Genomic DNA, 16,553 nt, shown 5'->3' with positions numbered 1-16,553 from the left:
ACATGTCCTACGTCCATTTTTTATAATTTTACTGATGACTGCACATACCCTTCAACCATCCAAGAGAAATTATATTTTGGTTGATTTTCCTGTTGGTGCTTGTACATAGGAGGAAATTTTACTGAATGGTTGTTTAGGGAAAATCTTTCATTCTGGTGCCTGTGCATATATTATATTATATTGAAGGGCTCACTTGGGTGAATTCTTCATTTTGGTGGCTGTACATACTAGGAAATGTTACATGCGTTTCGTTTGGGTAAGCGTTTAGGTTTGGTGATTGTGCATTCCTCAACATTCTACTGAAGGGGTTGCTTGGGTGAAGTGTTCATGCTGGTGGTAGTACATACTAGGAAATGTTACTGAAGGCTTGTTTGGTAAAACATTTTATTTAGATGCATGTATACCTGGACATACTAATGAGGATGTTGCTTGGGGAAATAATTAATTGTGTATCAGGGAAGTACACGGTATGACTGCTGATGTGACCACTGAGCAAAATAGTTGATTGTGCCATTTTGGTGCTTGTGCATACACAATGCAAACAACTGGAGGGGTTAGTGGGGAAACATAGAAATTAAGTCTGAGAATTAAATATGGTTACATTACTTAGAATACAGCACAGAAATGTAATTACAGTGTAATATGCCAGCATATAAGACATCACACACACCACAGACTAATTAAATAATGTAAAATAAGCAGACAAGAAATCACTTCTGCTTGTATTATTCTATTTGTGATTAGTAGTTGCATGAGTGAGATAAAAGTTAGCACTTGTTGACAACTGCCAGCATGGAGCTACCATATTTTTTGTGCATTTTTCCTGGCTTTGTCAGTCGTGTGGAATTTACTTGGGAGGAAGGGCTCAGTAATATGAAAGTGTTATACTATTTTACTGAATTACTCAGGTGTTCTCCTTACTGATTATGAGTCTGTGTTACACAACAGCTGCACAAGGTAATATAATGAATGCCTAGTCAACAGGTCATGTGCAGCAATTATCATCTTTGTCTGAGCATGCATAACTTTTCAGTACTGAAAGGAAGGTCATTATCACATTAGCAATAAGTGCAGTTACAATACAGCAGTGAGTTATCACTTTTAGTAGAAGTCGTTATCACTTTGATGAATGCACAAGCCAGATTGTGTTTTTTCTCTATTTGTAGTCATTGCAAGCCACCACCTCCATTCTTCATCAACTAGCTATCCTCCAAAACCTCTGATGTTTTATATATATATATATATATATATATATATATATATATATATATATATATATATATATATATCTATATCTGTGCATATGTGTGTATATCGATATATATGTATGTACATAATGTACTTGCACATATACACATACACATGAATATCAGTATGGTCAGGAAGGTTCCTCTTCAGAGATTTATGCCAACTTCTCTTGTGTTGGTGGGTGCATCACGGGGGGCATACCCAGCCATCCATGGATCTTGTGATGCAGTGTTTCCCCCCGGAAAAGGACACATGCAAAAAGACAAAGCCTGGGGCAGAATTAGTCTTTTCACATGTTGTCTTGGTTGAGCTCTCCACTTAGTTTCCCTCCCTTCAGGTGTAGTAAATGTATGTAGGTCAGGGTAAGACCCTTTACATTAGCTCCCCCCTTTCAGTCCTTATGACCATTGCCGAAAGGACACATGTACATGGAAAAGGTAGAGGTAAGGCAGAGTGCTGGCACTGCATGCAATCAGGAGTCATTGCTGCTACCAGCAGTCTGAGTGGGTAGCCAGCACAGGTATGGGACACTTCAGACGCCCATGGCCTGATGTCCCGTGCCTGTCCTAGGCATATTAGTGGAGTTGCAGTCCTTACTCTGTTTTTTATCTTTACATGTGCCCTTTCTGTGCCCCCTTGTCAGTCGTTGTGTGTAATTTTGTGTTTTCACGGGTGGTAGGTATGTACCTCCGCAGCGACATCACCACTTATATACCTTATGAAAAGAATAATGCCCCTGTGGATAGGAGTGAAGATTTGGATGGTCTAACCAGGTAATGCATTATGATATACATATATATGTACTTTTCCAATAGATCTGTCAAACATCAGTAGTAAACTGTTTGCATTTTCTTTGCTGTACAGGTTTGTCCACATTCTGACACTGTCATCAGTCAACCACTGGGAAGGCTGCGGTTTCAAATCAGAGCAATTTTTGAACACCTGCAGTCGTGGTGGCCACGTTGTCATTTTGTGTGGTCAGTGGATCTACAATCTGTCCTGACAGCATCACCACAAAATATGTTCACCTGTTCAGAAGGGATGGCGTTCACCTAACTGAGGAAGGCATTGCCTTGTTATTGACTGACATCCACAATTGTGTGAGGAGAGCTATGCAGGATTGGAAATATGCAGCTTGTGAGAAGAATGGAAAACACCCATGACCAAGTAGGGACCAGTATGGTAAGTACAACTCTATTATGAAATGTGTTGTGTAAAATATATTTTTATGAGTTTGGCAAATAACTGTGGTAAGAAGCTGGTGAAGATGCTGAGAAAGAACTGTTTCAGGAGAGTGCTAGCATGTACAATCGAATATGTATTGTATGTGTATATGTATAATATTGATAGTTCCAACATATAAAAGAATTGGGCCTGTATGTTGTATACATGTGCAGATATCTATGTTTGTTTCGGACTTAGGTTATGGAAATTATGATTTTTTTCATATTTTGGTAAATAACTTTGCAAGGGAGCATCTGAATGTGCTAAGTAATACCTCATTTTTGAAGACAGTACTGATAGTTCTAACATGATAAAAGAATGGTGCCTTTATGTTGTACTCCTGTGCAGATATCAAAGTTTGTTTTGGACGTACGTTATGGAAATTTTTTTTTTTCATATTTTTGGTAAATAACTTTGCAAGGGAGCATCTGAATGTGTTAAGTAATACCTCATTTTGAAAACAGTATTGATAGTTCTAACATGGGAAAAGAATGGTGCCTGTATGTTGTACTCATATGCAGATATCAAAGTTTGTTTCGGACATGGGTTATGAAAATTATGATTTTTTTTTTCATATTTTGGTAAATTAACTTTACAAGGGAGCATCTGAATGTGCTAAGTAATACCTCATTTTGAAGACAGTATTGATGGTTCTAACATGGGAAAAGAGCAGTGCCTGTCTGTTGTACTCATGTGCAGATATCAAAGTTTGTTTCAGACTTAGGTTATGGAAATTATGATTTTTTTTCATACTTTGGTAGATAACTTTGTAAGGGAGCATCTGAATGTGCTAAGTAATACCTCATTTTGAAAAGATTATTTATAGTTCTAACATGGTAAAAGAATGGTACCTGTATGTTGTACTCATAGGCAGATATCAAAGTTTGTTTCTGACTTAGGTTATGGAAATTATGATTTTTTCATATTTTGGTAAATAACTTTGCAAGGGAGCACCACATTGTGTGAAATAATGCATCATTTTGAAGACAGTGTTACTCCTTACATCATGGTAAAAGAACTGTGTCTAGGCACTGTACACACGTACAGATATCACAGTTTGTTTACTCTTGTACAAATATGAAAATTATACATTTACAATACTTCTCATTATTATGCCCATATCTTTGCGAGGGAGCATGGTAATCACACAAATGATGCGTCATTTTGAAGCTGACATTCAGATGCACAACTTCTACACTGATATGTAGGCTCTGTCTGTTACAGGTGATGAGATATTATGCTTTGTTTATTTATCAATTATGAGAAATAATATACTAATCATATTTCTGTGAATATCTCATGAAAGGAGTGTCACACAGTTATGGTTAAAGTATCATTTTAAAGCTGACATTCATACTAACAAATTAAATTCAAATTGTATGGGTCTGCATGGTACATAGACCAAGATATTGTGCTTTGCTTTTCCAAAAAATTAAAAAAAATTGCACAATATCAGCATTCCTTGCCAAATATTTCATTATAACTTTGATATGCACTATCAACATTTACACTGTTGGAAAGGTCAGTGTCTGCTGAACAACTTTCGCATTTACATTTTTAGTGTAGCTCTTATATTTATGAGCATTTGTTTTCTGTATAGTATTACAAATGGATTTTCTGAAAATGAGCTCAGGCTGCTCTGTTGTTCCTATGGTGGAATTCAGCAGGCAGCTTTTCCTGAGCTGCTCTGGAGTGAATGAGAATATTCCCTAATGCTCATAAAACAATAATTGGGACAGCTGTAGGCTGGGGAATAGCCAGTTGCAACAAATCATAATGCTTTTGGTGAAAAATAAGAATGTCATTCTTTGCTGAAATACAGCTTTCATTTTAGCTAAGGCCACAGAAAAAGACAGCTCTTCTGCAGGAAAATCTGAAGAAACATTTTTCTCAGTACCTTCAAGTTGAGAAGAAATCAGTTAAGAAAATCCCTCCCCCCTCCATTTCCTGCTCTTCTGAATGGGAGTCACTGTTGGACTATGATTGAAACGTTTTCTATTTTTTTATTTGTAGCTAGTGAATAAACAGAATTTAAAATATTAAAAGCAGAAATTAATTCCTTAGCAAATCCCAGCAAGTCTTCTTTGTCCATAGTTACAAAAACAGGAAGTAATATTCTTAATCTTTTCGACTCTTTTCTTGATTCATAGCAGGGATATTTTTTATTTTACATTTGTTGACCGGGATAGTCCGACTGGATGCATGTCTATTTTCAGCGGAGGCCCGGGGAGAAAAGCTCCAAGGGTAAGCAGATACAGCATTACATAATACCAGCATTACATATTACAAACAGACTATTTACAGAGATTACATAAGTAAGCAAGTTAAACAAGTTCCACAGGTTACAGTTAATCCTGAGCACAAATCAGGATTAAATTAAATCACACAGTAAACTGGTTAACAGATTTTTACACATTCTAGAGAGAGTTAGCCAGGCTTGATACATTGACATAGCCAGTTAAGTGACAAATGTTGTTTGAGTCTAGTTTTAAATTGACCTAAGGTGGAAAGTAAGGTAATATCAGCTGGAAGAGAGTTCCAGGATCTACTTACAGAGTTTGCAAAGAGAGAATCGCCGGCTGTGTTATTAATTTTGCTAGTCTGAATTAGTAGTTTGTTAGAGGATCGAAGCGGTCTAGGATTGTTATAGGGGGTGATAATATTTTTAAGTGCAGGAGTATTGTCCGGATTATAGAGGATTTTATAGGCCATAATCAGTTGGTTATACTGGATTAGGCTGGGTAGTTCAAGCCACCCAAGCTGATTTAGACTGATGCAATGATGTGTCCTAAAAGGCAGCCCAGTGGCAAACCTGGCAATGTGGTTGTAGCAAATTAAGAGTTTGTTAAGGACAGTCTTGTTTAAATTCGAGAGTAGAGGGGATATTGAAAGAAGGTGAGAGCGAGCTATGGCAATTTTAGCTGGAGGGGTTAGGAAGGCTTTTATTCTGTAAAGTGACCCTAGTTTTTTATTAATGGTTTTGATAGTTTGGTTAACATGTAGGTCAAATTTTAGATTATTGTCTATGATGACACCTAATAGTTTTGTAGATGGGTCAGGGGAGATTATTGTGCCATCATTTGATTTTATGGTAAAGGTGAACGCGGTAGACCTATGTGTTGGTGAAAATAACAGCATTTTAGTTTTTTTGGGATTTAGGATCAGACGATGTTCAGAAAGCCAGTTTTCTATGGTATTATAGGTGGTCTGGGTAGCTGACCATAAGTCTACTGGAGATGTGGCTGAGCAAATCAGAGTAGCGTCATCAGCATATTGGATACAGCTGACTTTTGGGATGACAGTATAAAGGTCGTTAATGAAGATGGAGAACAGCAAGGGCCCTAGTATAGAGCCTTGTGGTACTCCAAGGGTGTTAGGGTAGAAGGTTAGAGAGTTTGTTCTGCCAGAGGACAGCCTGCTGTCGACCATTCAGGTAGGATGAAACCATTGGAGGGCTCCAGTATCTAGACAGAATGTTTGCAGGGTGTGGATTAAAAGTTGGTGATCAACCATATCGAATGCCTTGGAAAGATCCAAAAAGAGGGCTGAGGATATATAATTATTGTTGCGATTATGGTTTATGGTGTTAGTAAAGGCTAGGAGGGCTGAAGTAGTGCTGTGATGAGGAAAGAAGCCATGCTGAGTGTCTGCCATAAGGCGATTTTGGATTAGGTGGTGCATGAGTTGTCTATGAATACATTTTTCCATAATCTTTGCAAGTGGAGAGAGTATAGCTATTGGCCTATAATTGGAGAATTCAGTAGAGCTGCCTCCTTTGTGAAGTGGGAATACATAGGATATTTTCCAGATGGTGGGAATTTTAGCTTCTACTATGGTTCGATTGATTAGTATTGAGACGGGGTAAGCAATAGCATCAGCTGACTTTTGTAGGTACTCAGCAGGGAGTTGATCAGCAGAAAGTGTAGTGGGTTTTAATTTTTTGATCAAGGCACGGATAAGTGAAGTGGTATGAGTGAAGTGAACTGATTTTAACTCAGGAATCAGCATCCTAGCCTGGCTGTGATGCAGACCTTCACTTGCTCCTTCCCCTGAAACTGTCAAGACTGTCTATCCCTTACCTGGAGAGGACAGCACAACAGCCAACAGAGGTTGTGTCTGAGTGGTCTGAGGAACCAAGTCCACCCATGGCAGATTAACTCATCCGCTGCTGAGGCAGTGACTGAACCAGCCTGGCACACAAGAAATGTTATTTTTACTTGCAGAAGGATATCAGTAAATGCCTCATAGTTTAGCAGAAAGAAACCTGAAGAGGACAGGTAGCAAAGCCTCTGAGAGTCGGTAAACTTTCTGACAGAAAACTAATGTATGGCATCACCTGTGTCATTATTTTAGCCATTATAAAAATAAGCACTTTATAAACATGGCTTAGAATTGAAATGGGCCTATATGAAGCTGGATCTGATGGGCATTTACCATCATTAGGTATTATAACCACCACAGCTTTCTTCCAGGATGTTGGTGCTTCTCCTCCTTTTAAAATACTGTTAAACGAAACATTTCAGATCTTTATCACTTTCTTTCCACCTAGCTTCCAGACTTCCACAGGAACACCATCTATTCCTGGAGATTTTCCTGTAGATTGGTTATATATCACCATTTGTATCTCATCTCTTCCTGTCCTAACTGTTGGTAATTGAGCCTCATTTACCTCTAACCTTTGCATATTTAATTACTCCATAAATATTTCCATTTATATATTTTTCTTGATTTCCATTTTACTCTGCTTTATACAGAATTTCATAAAATTTCCAAAATATTTTAATACCTCTGCAGGATCAGTGGTTATTTTTTTTGTTACAGGATCTCTAAGCTTGGCAACATCCCCTTCTACTTTCTGTTGACTGAGCCACTGTGCTAAAAACTTTTGTTCTCCGGAGTTACCAAAAACAGCTGCCCAACAGCAATCTAAACTCATGCATATTATCCAGTAGTCCCTTATTTTCTCTACAGCACTCTGGACCACTCTTCGTATTCAGTGAGATTCACCCTTGACTGCAATACTTAAACCATTGTCAGTCTCTCTAAATAATTCTTAATCATATCTTATTTTATTTCTACCCTATTTTTAAACTCCACTTTCATTTTAACCCACTACCTAGCTATATTTTCTGAAGAGATTTTATCTTCCCTAATAACTCGCAAATAATTTCTACTAACCATTTCCTTAAATTCCTCTCTGTTTAACAGATAGGTGGGGAAGCTCCAATGTCACATTTTTATTTTATTACCCTGCAGTTTTATTTTAGTTGTTATTGGTGCATGATTTGAAACACTTATTGGATGCGTATCAAAATTTTCAATTAAATGCATATGTTCCTGTGAAATATAATTTCTGTTTAGCTTCGCCCAATTTTTGTACCTTGGGGTATAATATATAAATTCCCTCTTAGCACACACTACTAAATTCATATTTACCATGCCAAATATTTTCATAAATTTCCTCAAAAATCTAACTTTTTTATTACATTTAACCTTCTAGCCCTCCTGATACGTCCTCAGTGTTGCAAATCAAATTCCAGTCCCTATCTATGAGTAATATTCCCTGCTGAAAGCTGATTTCTCCATGAATTTTCTAAAGCTCCATTGTAGCAGTTTTAGGTGATATATAAATATATGCCAGTGCAACCCTTCCTCCCTTGCTTGTAGCCCCTTACTACTAAAAATCTACCATTATCTTATTTTTCCTCTTCTATCACTACTGGATCTCCTATACAGCAATTAATATAAGTACTCCCCTTTTCCTTTGTCGCAGATATTTTGCTGAGTAACCATTCTGATAACCTTTCTTTATCAAATGCACATGCACAGCTCTTTCCAAATGTGTCTCCTGTAGCATAGCTATTTGCACTTTGCATTTTTAATATAGTTCATTACTTTTTTCTTTTTTGTATATACCTGAGAGACCATTCACATTCAAAGGTAACATGGAAAGTGTTGCCATTATGATAAGAAGTTATTACACTGTTATACATAATAGTTTTTTCAAATGTCTAGATTCCGCTTTTGTGTTACATTCATGTCAGAGTCATCTACTGGTAGGACTACGTCTTTACTATTAGAGGTCATGGCTGCTTTTTCATGGCCAGTTCTGGAGCATACACACAATGTGTCCTTTCAATTAACAATTCCTGCAGTGGAATACCAGTCCAGCAGCTTATTTGTTCTTTCATAAAAATTAATACAGTCTGTTCCTTCCAGTTTCTCTGGTACAGCAGAAAATTTCAGGTTTTCCAAACACTGACTGTTCTCTAATTCTACCATTTTTAAAACATCTCTTTTTGAGCTGCCTCATACTCAGCCAGCCTTTTCTTCATTACAACCTTTCATTTCTGCAGGTTTGATCAGCTCATCTGAATATCTGTTTAAAGCTTCTTCCATTTCCAGCCTTTTTCTATCTGGGCTGATATATTCCTTCAGTTTTTTGTTTGTTTTTATCAATTTGTCATGTCCTGCACCAAAACTGGAGCTTGTACTGCTTTTTGCTGAATGGTTACAGGTTTCTTCCCAGCCAATGTTTTCACCTCACCTTTTTTGGTTAATTTTCTTTCAGATTTTCTAAATTTCTCCTTTGCTGGCATCCAGGTAGTGTACTTAACTAGCCAGTAACTGAACTTTACCCAAAAAGACAAATTCACTGGCTCTCTTTTCTGTGTTTCTGTTTTCACAGTGGGATAACTGAAATTAAGCTGTTATTCAGTGAGTAGCCATCTTGGAAGTCAATTATTGTTACTTTTTAACCATATGTCTTTTTCTTTTATTGCTATCCTATTTTTCAACTCAACTTTCACTTTATCCTGCTCACTAGTTATAACTTCAGAAGTTGTTTCTATCTTCCCTAATAACTCTCAAATAATTTCCACCACCCATTCTTTAAATTCCTCTTTTTTAAACAGGCGAGGAGAGAAGTATCAGTGTCTCATTTTGACTTCATTACCCTGCATTTTTATCTTAGTTGTTATTGGTGCATGATCTGAAATAGTTATTGGTGACTCTTCAATTTCTGGTCTTTTTTGTTCAACAGTTCTTGTTTTAAGATTTCTGTGCTTCAGACTTATGAAACAGAATCAAATCGTCATGCTTTTAAGACAAACTATACCGAGAAAGCAATAACTTTTTTTCCAGATAAAAGTGCTGAGATATACAGTTTGCTGGCTAAGAATATCACATAAAATTTTGTGAAATGGGTGATGAAACCACATGGCAGGATGAAATGACTCATGCACATCATAACACGTATGGGCAAGGCTGAACAAAACTGTGTGGATCAAGTATGCAGAAAAAGTGATATAAGATGTACACAGAGATGTCTAATAAATGAGAAAGGGCGAGTCATATCTCTTGTATAACAAAGCTTATATACAGTTTATTACGAACATTGTAATTAAGATGTCTGAGACAGAAACCCAACAGCAAGGCCACCCATCACTCTTACAAAAAGTGACTTGGATAGAGAGCAAGGTACAAGGTTAAAGGTCTCCTACTCCAGCAAGCAGTTTCTTCTTGGAAGGTTTGTAGAAAGCACAAAGCTTCTTTACACCATCAAACAACATGGCTGTTTAGTGCAACTGTAACTGATGTACTTTATATCACAAAGTATATTCTAAAAGAGGAATACATGCTTATGCTACCTGACGTAACAAAAACTGCTGTGATTATTGCACAGGTGGTGTAATAGCATACATATACCATTGTTAACAATTTGAATGTCAAATGCTCTTAATTGTGAGGCAGCATGTGCAAAATAAGTTGCTGGGGTGTGAGTGGTTGGGTGGGGTGTTACAGGGGGGTGCCCTTATGCAAACAGAACAATGTTTTTTGACATTTATTCCTCTCCTTTAGATCCCATCCCCAATAATTTCAGCACTCACAGTCGCACGTCTTAAAATTACAGTAGGAAACCTATATCTGTCAACCAGATTGTCGTGTGATATAGAAGGTTAAAGGCCTTATACATCTCATTCCCCTCACAAATGAAGACTTAGTGCTGTAAAACACAAGGATGAAGCCCTACTGTCTTAAATTATCAAGCTTAAATAGAAAGGTGTATTATATTGTGCAGCTTAAATGGAAAAAAGTCTTACTGCTCAGCTTAAGAGGAATAATTGTTAACTATTTTCACAAAAGGTAGCTAACAAATGACAAAAAAAATGAACTCATGTACCATTTATGGCTAATGCTTAGCATCACATGCAGGGAATGAAACATTCAGGTTTACAAATTTTATAATCAATTCAAGCTATGCTTCTATCCTGAAACAGTCAGTTGAAGGTTTTGTTTTACAGTATCCACTTTAAATAGAAAACACTTTAATGTCTCCTCAAAATGCACTAAAACACATTACAAAAATGTGTTACTGTATTACTTAAGATTCTTACTCTTATAAACCTATTAATCAGACCATTACATTTCCTCTCTTCCTTGAAACAACTCTAGATACCCACTCAAGTTAGCAGCATCCAAATGCTCCTAGATCCTTCTGCCCCACTGCTTGATCACAACTCTACTAAATGCATACCCTTCTACATTATGCTAGCAATCCTCTATCTGCCCAGACAGAATGAGGCAATTGAGTGAAGCCATTCTTAAATATAGTCCCTTCTGCACCACCCTGCCTATTTGTATGTTTAATATGCTATGAATCCCAATCTTACACTTACACACAGTAACTGTATGTAAAAGGTATGTACCAATAAAACAGTGCTGGATACATAAAAATAATACTCAACAGCTGCCACCCAGTAAGAAGGGTATTCAGCAGCTTTTTGGTACTATTGGGGTACAAATGCAGTGTACACAGTAAATGGGACTTAAAAAGTGATATGCAAACACTAAAGTTTCACATCCAGACTTTTGATGGTGGCAGGTATATTCCTATGCTGCAAACCCCCCACAAATATACACAAGCATTTGAAGTGTGAGTCAATGTTATACAAGCATCTTGTTCCTTAGTCCTGTTCATTCAATTCATTATTACTAAATATGCAGTCATTCATTCTTTGACACTCACTATATCCTATCCAGAGACACAGGGGGAACAGAGCCTATCACAGAAAGCAAGGGTATATGGCACAGAACTACTCCTAAATGAGATGTCAGCTCATCACAGGACAAATACACACACATGGGCAATTTAAATATTGACAATTCACCTAACAGCATGTTTCTGGAATGTGGAAGAAAAATGGAGCACCTGGTGAAATACCACAAAGACAAAGGGAGAACGTGCATACTCCACACAGTGTATCCCAGCTAAGGACCAAACCAAAAGAACTGAAATTTATAAAGAAGCAACTCTAGGTTTGCTTTAAATATGTTATAAGGCAAACAAGTTACAAACTAAGTAAAGCCAGCAACAGGATACATAATGCAAGCAAGCTACAGAATCAAGTAATGTCAGCTTTCTTAATGTACATTACAACTCAGTAAATAAAGCTAAAGTGAAGTCAGTTTTTATTGTTATAGAATAAGGCTACAACATGGTTTTGGTGGTTACATACAACTGCCAAATGCTGTTACACAGATTTCTTACTTTCACATATTCCTTCCCCTTCCATCTTGCCAAGTACCATCTGCATATTCTCTTGTTTTCTACTGATGAAATGCAGTGCACTCTAGCTACTAGTCCTTTAAGATGAACATTGCTCATTAGCATACAGTACAGAATCTGGACTGCAAATGCATGCCACAGTATGCTGGTTATAAAAAGTGCAGTGTATAACCCAAACTGTCTGCATACAAAGTAAATTTAGCTTGTCTGAAACATTGAAGAAAGGTATCAAACTAAATAAGTACAGGGAGATATTTTCTTCTTATATTTGGGCAAGGCAGCCCTTTTACTATACACAAAACAAACCAGAAATATGAATCAAAAACAAAGTTGGCACCAATGACGTGCACATACCGATTCCACATTTTTTCTCAGCAACATTTCAAAGCGATGGTTTTGGTGAAGTAGGTCAAAGATATAAGTCATATCATTATATCTTCCAATGCCAGTCAGTAGTCGCACCTAAAAAAAAAAGTTTCATCAGTATTTCAGCAGTGATCTGGAATTTGGCATTTTCAGTACTTAAAGTGAATAACAATGTTTTTCAACTCCAGCCATGTTTGCAAACAGCAAATGCTGGCAGCAACTATAACATTATGAAAACCAAAACAGTCTTCTGTCAGCACTTACATATCAAGGATACAGTAGCCCAGTAAGGTGGCTTGTGAGTTTCTACTACTTTATAGGCCCGATTGTTTGCCCTAAATTTTTTTTCAGCTCAACACACATTTTCCTTTGTGCACATATTATAAAACATTTTATTTAAACAAATACACCACTAATTATATAACTGTACCTCATTTAAATGCCAAAGCATGATAATAGCACCCTGTTGTAAATCCAATACTAACCAAACAAAATTGGCAGCCAGACTACATTATAAACCACTGTTGCTTGAAAAAGTAAAATACATAAATAAAACTCTGCCAGCACTTTCTCTCAGCCATTAATTGGAGAACCGAGAGCCTCCACTGATTCTGCATTTTTAAAACTCTACTTACAATACATGAAAATATAATTGTGGGTCTTTTCACTCACCATAATACCCTAATCAAATCTCTCTACCAACTATAAAGCATTTCCCAAAAGGATCCTCAATCAAATTTTGAGAATTTGAGGCTTATTAATAAATGGGGAATCTGAAGCCAACTGCTAACACACGTTTACATTTCACAGAAAACTAGATGCCATCATAATGTATGTTAATTGCAGGGGACCATCACAAAAGGAAAAATATTTTTGTTAGCATACTAGCTATTACTTAAGTGAATTTAACGGCCTATGCCTTTTCCCATATCTTCTGAAATATCTAATGTTTCAGTCCACAGTAAATTGGTATACAGTGCACATTTACATGCACAGAGCTTCAAATAAACACATTATATCTTAAAGTTGTTCAAGAAAACTCATCAGTAGACGTCAAACACCAAATAAAACTCCATTATACAACAGCATTTATAAAAAAGGTATTTTTTTATAGATAAAGTCATTGTAGGATATCAATATACCTTGCTTGGGTGTAGGTAATGCAGACTTACTGATGTCTGGCTTTGGTAACTCAGGATTCATTCTTGTGAACAAACTGCATAAGATGTCAGTAAACTGTGCAGTGCCCGCACAAACAATATATCCTTCTTAAGAATTCTTAACTATGGACCAAGATGACTTATGGTAAACCAAACAAAGGCAGTGTACTTCTAATATTAATAGGACATAAGACTCTAGATAAACTGCTAATACATATTTAGCTAAGTAGTCTTTCAAACCCTTCCTCAAAATTAGCCCTCTCACCATTCTCCTTGAAAAATCCTACCATCCTACCATGAATGCTAGTTTTAAATTCAAATATGTCTTAACAGCATACCTCTCAAGGGTCTGGTATTTGCTGTAACTTGTCGAATCTGAACTTACCATAAAATTCAAATTGACCCCTTTAAATTATTCTTTTTTTTTTTTTTGTTTTACAGTATGACCTTTCACCAGCTATCAGATCATTAGCCTACTGCAGCACCAGTGTGATGATGTCATAACATTTGCGACCACAACTGCACCAGTGACTGTATGTGTGGAGAGCAAGCAGGAATCAGAGTATCTCTGACTCAGAGACTACAGCACAATAAAGTTGAAAACAATAGACAACTGTTTTTAGACTAAACAGTCATGCACTACACATGGAGGGGAGACTAGAGTAAGACGAATGCTTTATTATTAAAAATAATATGACCCCCTCTATGTACCCCATCAGTCCATATCTCCTACCTAACTAGTATGGTGTCCCTATGCATTAAGCCAAACACCATTATTCTAGGAGACTTCAACTGCTCCTCCATTAACTTGGAAATGTGTACATCCTTGAGTATGTATTCTCAGACGTTTCTGGATTTCATCAATACAGGATATCTGGATCAGTTAGTCTGTACCCAAAACAGGAGTGATACAATCCTGGACTTGGTCCTTAACAATATGTTAACTCGTGTTTTACTGCTTTCAGCATTTGCAGTAATTTATTGGGTTCCCCAGCTCTACTAGTGCCTGCTTCTTGTTTTTTTCCTTAACAATATGGGACAATTTTGCTCTCCACCAACTGCCACTTCCTCCCTGGATAAACTGGACCACAAAGCAGTCACATTTATTAGAAGACTGAAGCCAAAAGCATCTTCCAATACCTCTGTTTTCAGAGATTATACTAAGGTTAATCTACTAAAACTAAACAATGACCTGAATTACGTGGAATCCTTTACTGCCAAATCATATGCACATGTAAATAGCTGCATAGACACATCTATCCCCCTCTGAAGTAAACAGAAAGCCACATTTAAGAATAAACCCATTTAGTGGAACCCAAATATAAACAAGCTCTATAATAAAAGAAAAAAGTTATTGCCTGTAAAAATAAATTTAACTCTCAAGATGCTAAAGACACTCTTGCTAAACTTAATAGGGAGCTTGTTACCCTGATCAAATGAATCAAAGCCAGATATGACGTAAAAATAACCAACTAGGTGAAGGGTAACCATAAAGCCTTCTTTAACTATGTTAGAAACCTCAGAAACAATGTGCAGGACTGCACAGAACTAATAGTAAATTATTTGAAATTCCTGGAAATAGGCAATTTACTAGCAGACAAATTTAGTTCAAACTTCACCCACATTTCCCCTCCTATATTCCCAGATCACATAACTGCATCTATAATTCCCCATTCAGATCTCTCAGTAACAAGTCCACAGTTACTTTCCAAGACCAAGTACACTACTACAATGGGACCAGATAACATACCAAGCTACAAATTGGTCAGCCTGAAACAAGACTTGACAGACTCCTTACAGAGGCTAGTTAATATATCAATGTCCAAGCAGGCTTCATGCTGGATTAATGGAGGGCAGTAGCAGTCATGCTCTTACATAAAGATGGGGTGTCAACGGACATGGTCAATATTAGACCTATAAGCTTGACCAGCCACATCTGTAAGGCTATGGAAAGGATCAGTATGAAATTAATAAATGAGGATATAGGCAATCTACAAACTTTGAATCCGAGCCTGTTCAGAATCATTAAGGACAGTTTCTGCCTCCTTACCTTGGTCATCTTTGTCAACTTCATAGAGAAGGTTACTGAAGCAATGGAAAGGGTAAATCAGTGCACACCATATATCTATACCTCATAAAATATTTGACACCATCCCTCATTCAGCATTGTAAATAAACTCTCCCATTTAAATGCAAATCCTTAAGTAGCTTGCAGGAATATAAATATATAGCTAAGACATATAATAAGAGTTGAACTTTAATGGCAGTGATTCCTTTCAGCTTAGGCCAAGAAATATATAATAGTATTTTTTTGGCAAGTACAACTTCCCTTGTAACCATCACACTGACAACACCCCTGAAAGTTGATTCTGTAGTCAGGGATCTGGGATCCTATATCAACAATAAAATGTCCTTTGATCACCAAGTATCCAGTATTGTAAAAAAGTCCTTTTTCATCGCACATCTTAAATCTAAAGGTATGGTGTCCAGGTCCAGTCATGCAATCATTCCACTGTACTTGGATCTCATTAGGCTGATTGTACATTCATTGTGTACTTGTCCAAACACTTGCCACAAGTCGAATGACCACAGTGCTTTCTCATTAAAAAAAAAATAAAAATCAGAAGCCTAAGTCATAAAAACTATGCAGATTGTCCCTCTTCTCATCATCATTCAAGCTACTAACAGTTAGGTCTATATTACGTACTCGAAGAGACACTTCTTTGAATACGTAATAATCGACACCAAAACACCGAAATCCCAAAACCACGAATGGCCACGTCCGCAAATTGTTTCTTAGGGAAAAAAATCTGCAAGGCCATAAACACAACACACACACCTCTAATCTATTTCAAGTGGGGGGCTTTGTCCCCCCATCCCCGATGTGGGGGGCTGTGCCCCGACACCTAACCTAACTAAATATACCAACTCTGAGATCGCTCTACATTGGGCAAATAAACCCTGGGAATGGCCAACTAAATTTTTTA

At 37.0% G+C, this 16,553-nt stretch overlaps 1 protein-coding gene across 1 annotated transcript in view; it reads right to left on the bottom strand.

Annotated features, from left to right (window-relative positions):
• Positions 1 to 16,553, bottom strand: part of SPG11 (SPG11 vesicle trafficking associated, spatacsin) — a 2,547,571-nt gene that overhangs the window by 461,450 nt on the left and 2,069,568 nt on the right. Inside the window, exon 35 of the mRNA XM_044077700.1 lies at positions 12,395 to 12,502. Coding sequence (XP_043933635.1) covers positions 12,395 to 12,502 — 108 coding nt within the window. The remainder of the gene's footprint in view (positions 1 to 12,394; positions 12,503 to 16,553) is intronic.

Source organism: Protopterus annectens, chromosome 7.part0, assembly GCF_019279795.1.
Source record: "Protopterus annectens isolate FY-2018-M chromosome 7.part0, PAN1.0, whole genome shotgun sequence".
Taxonomy (NCBI): Eukaryota; Metazoa; Chordata; order Ceratodontiformes; family Protopteridae; genus Protopterus; species Protopterus annectens.
The sequence above is the reverse complement of the archived record's forward strand: the minus strand, read 5'-3'. Positions and strand labels throughout refer to the sequence as shown.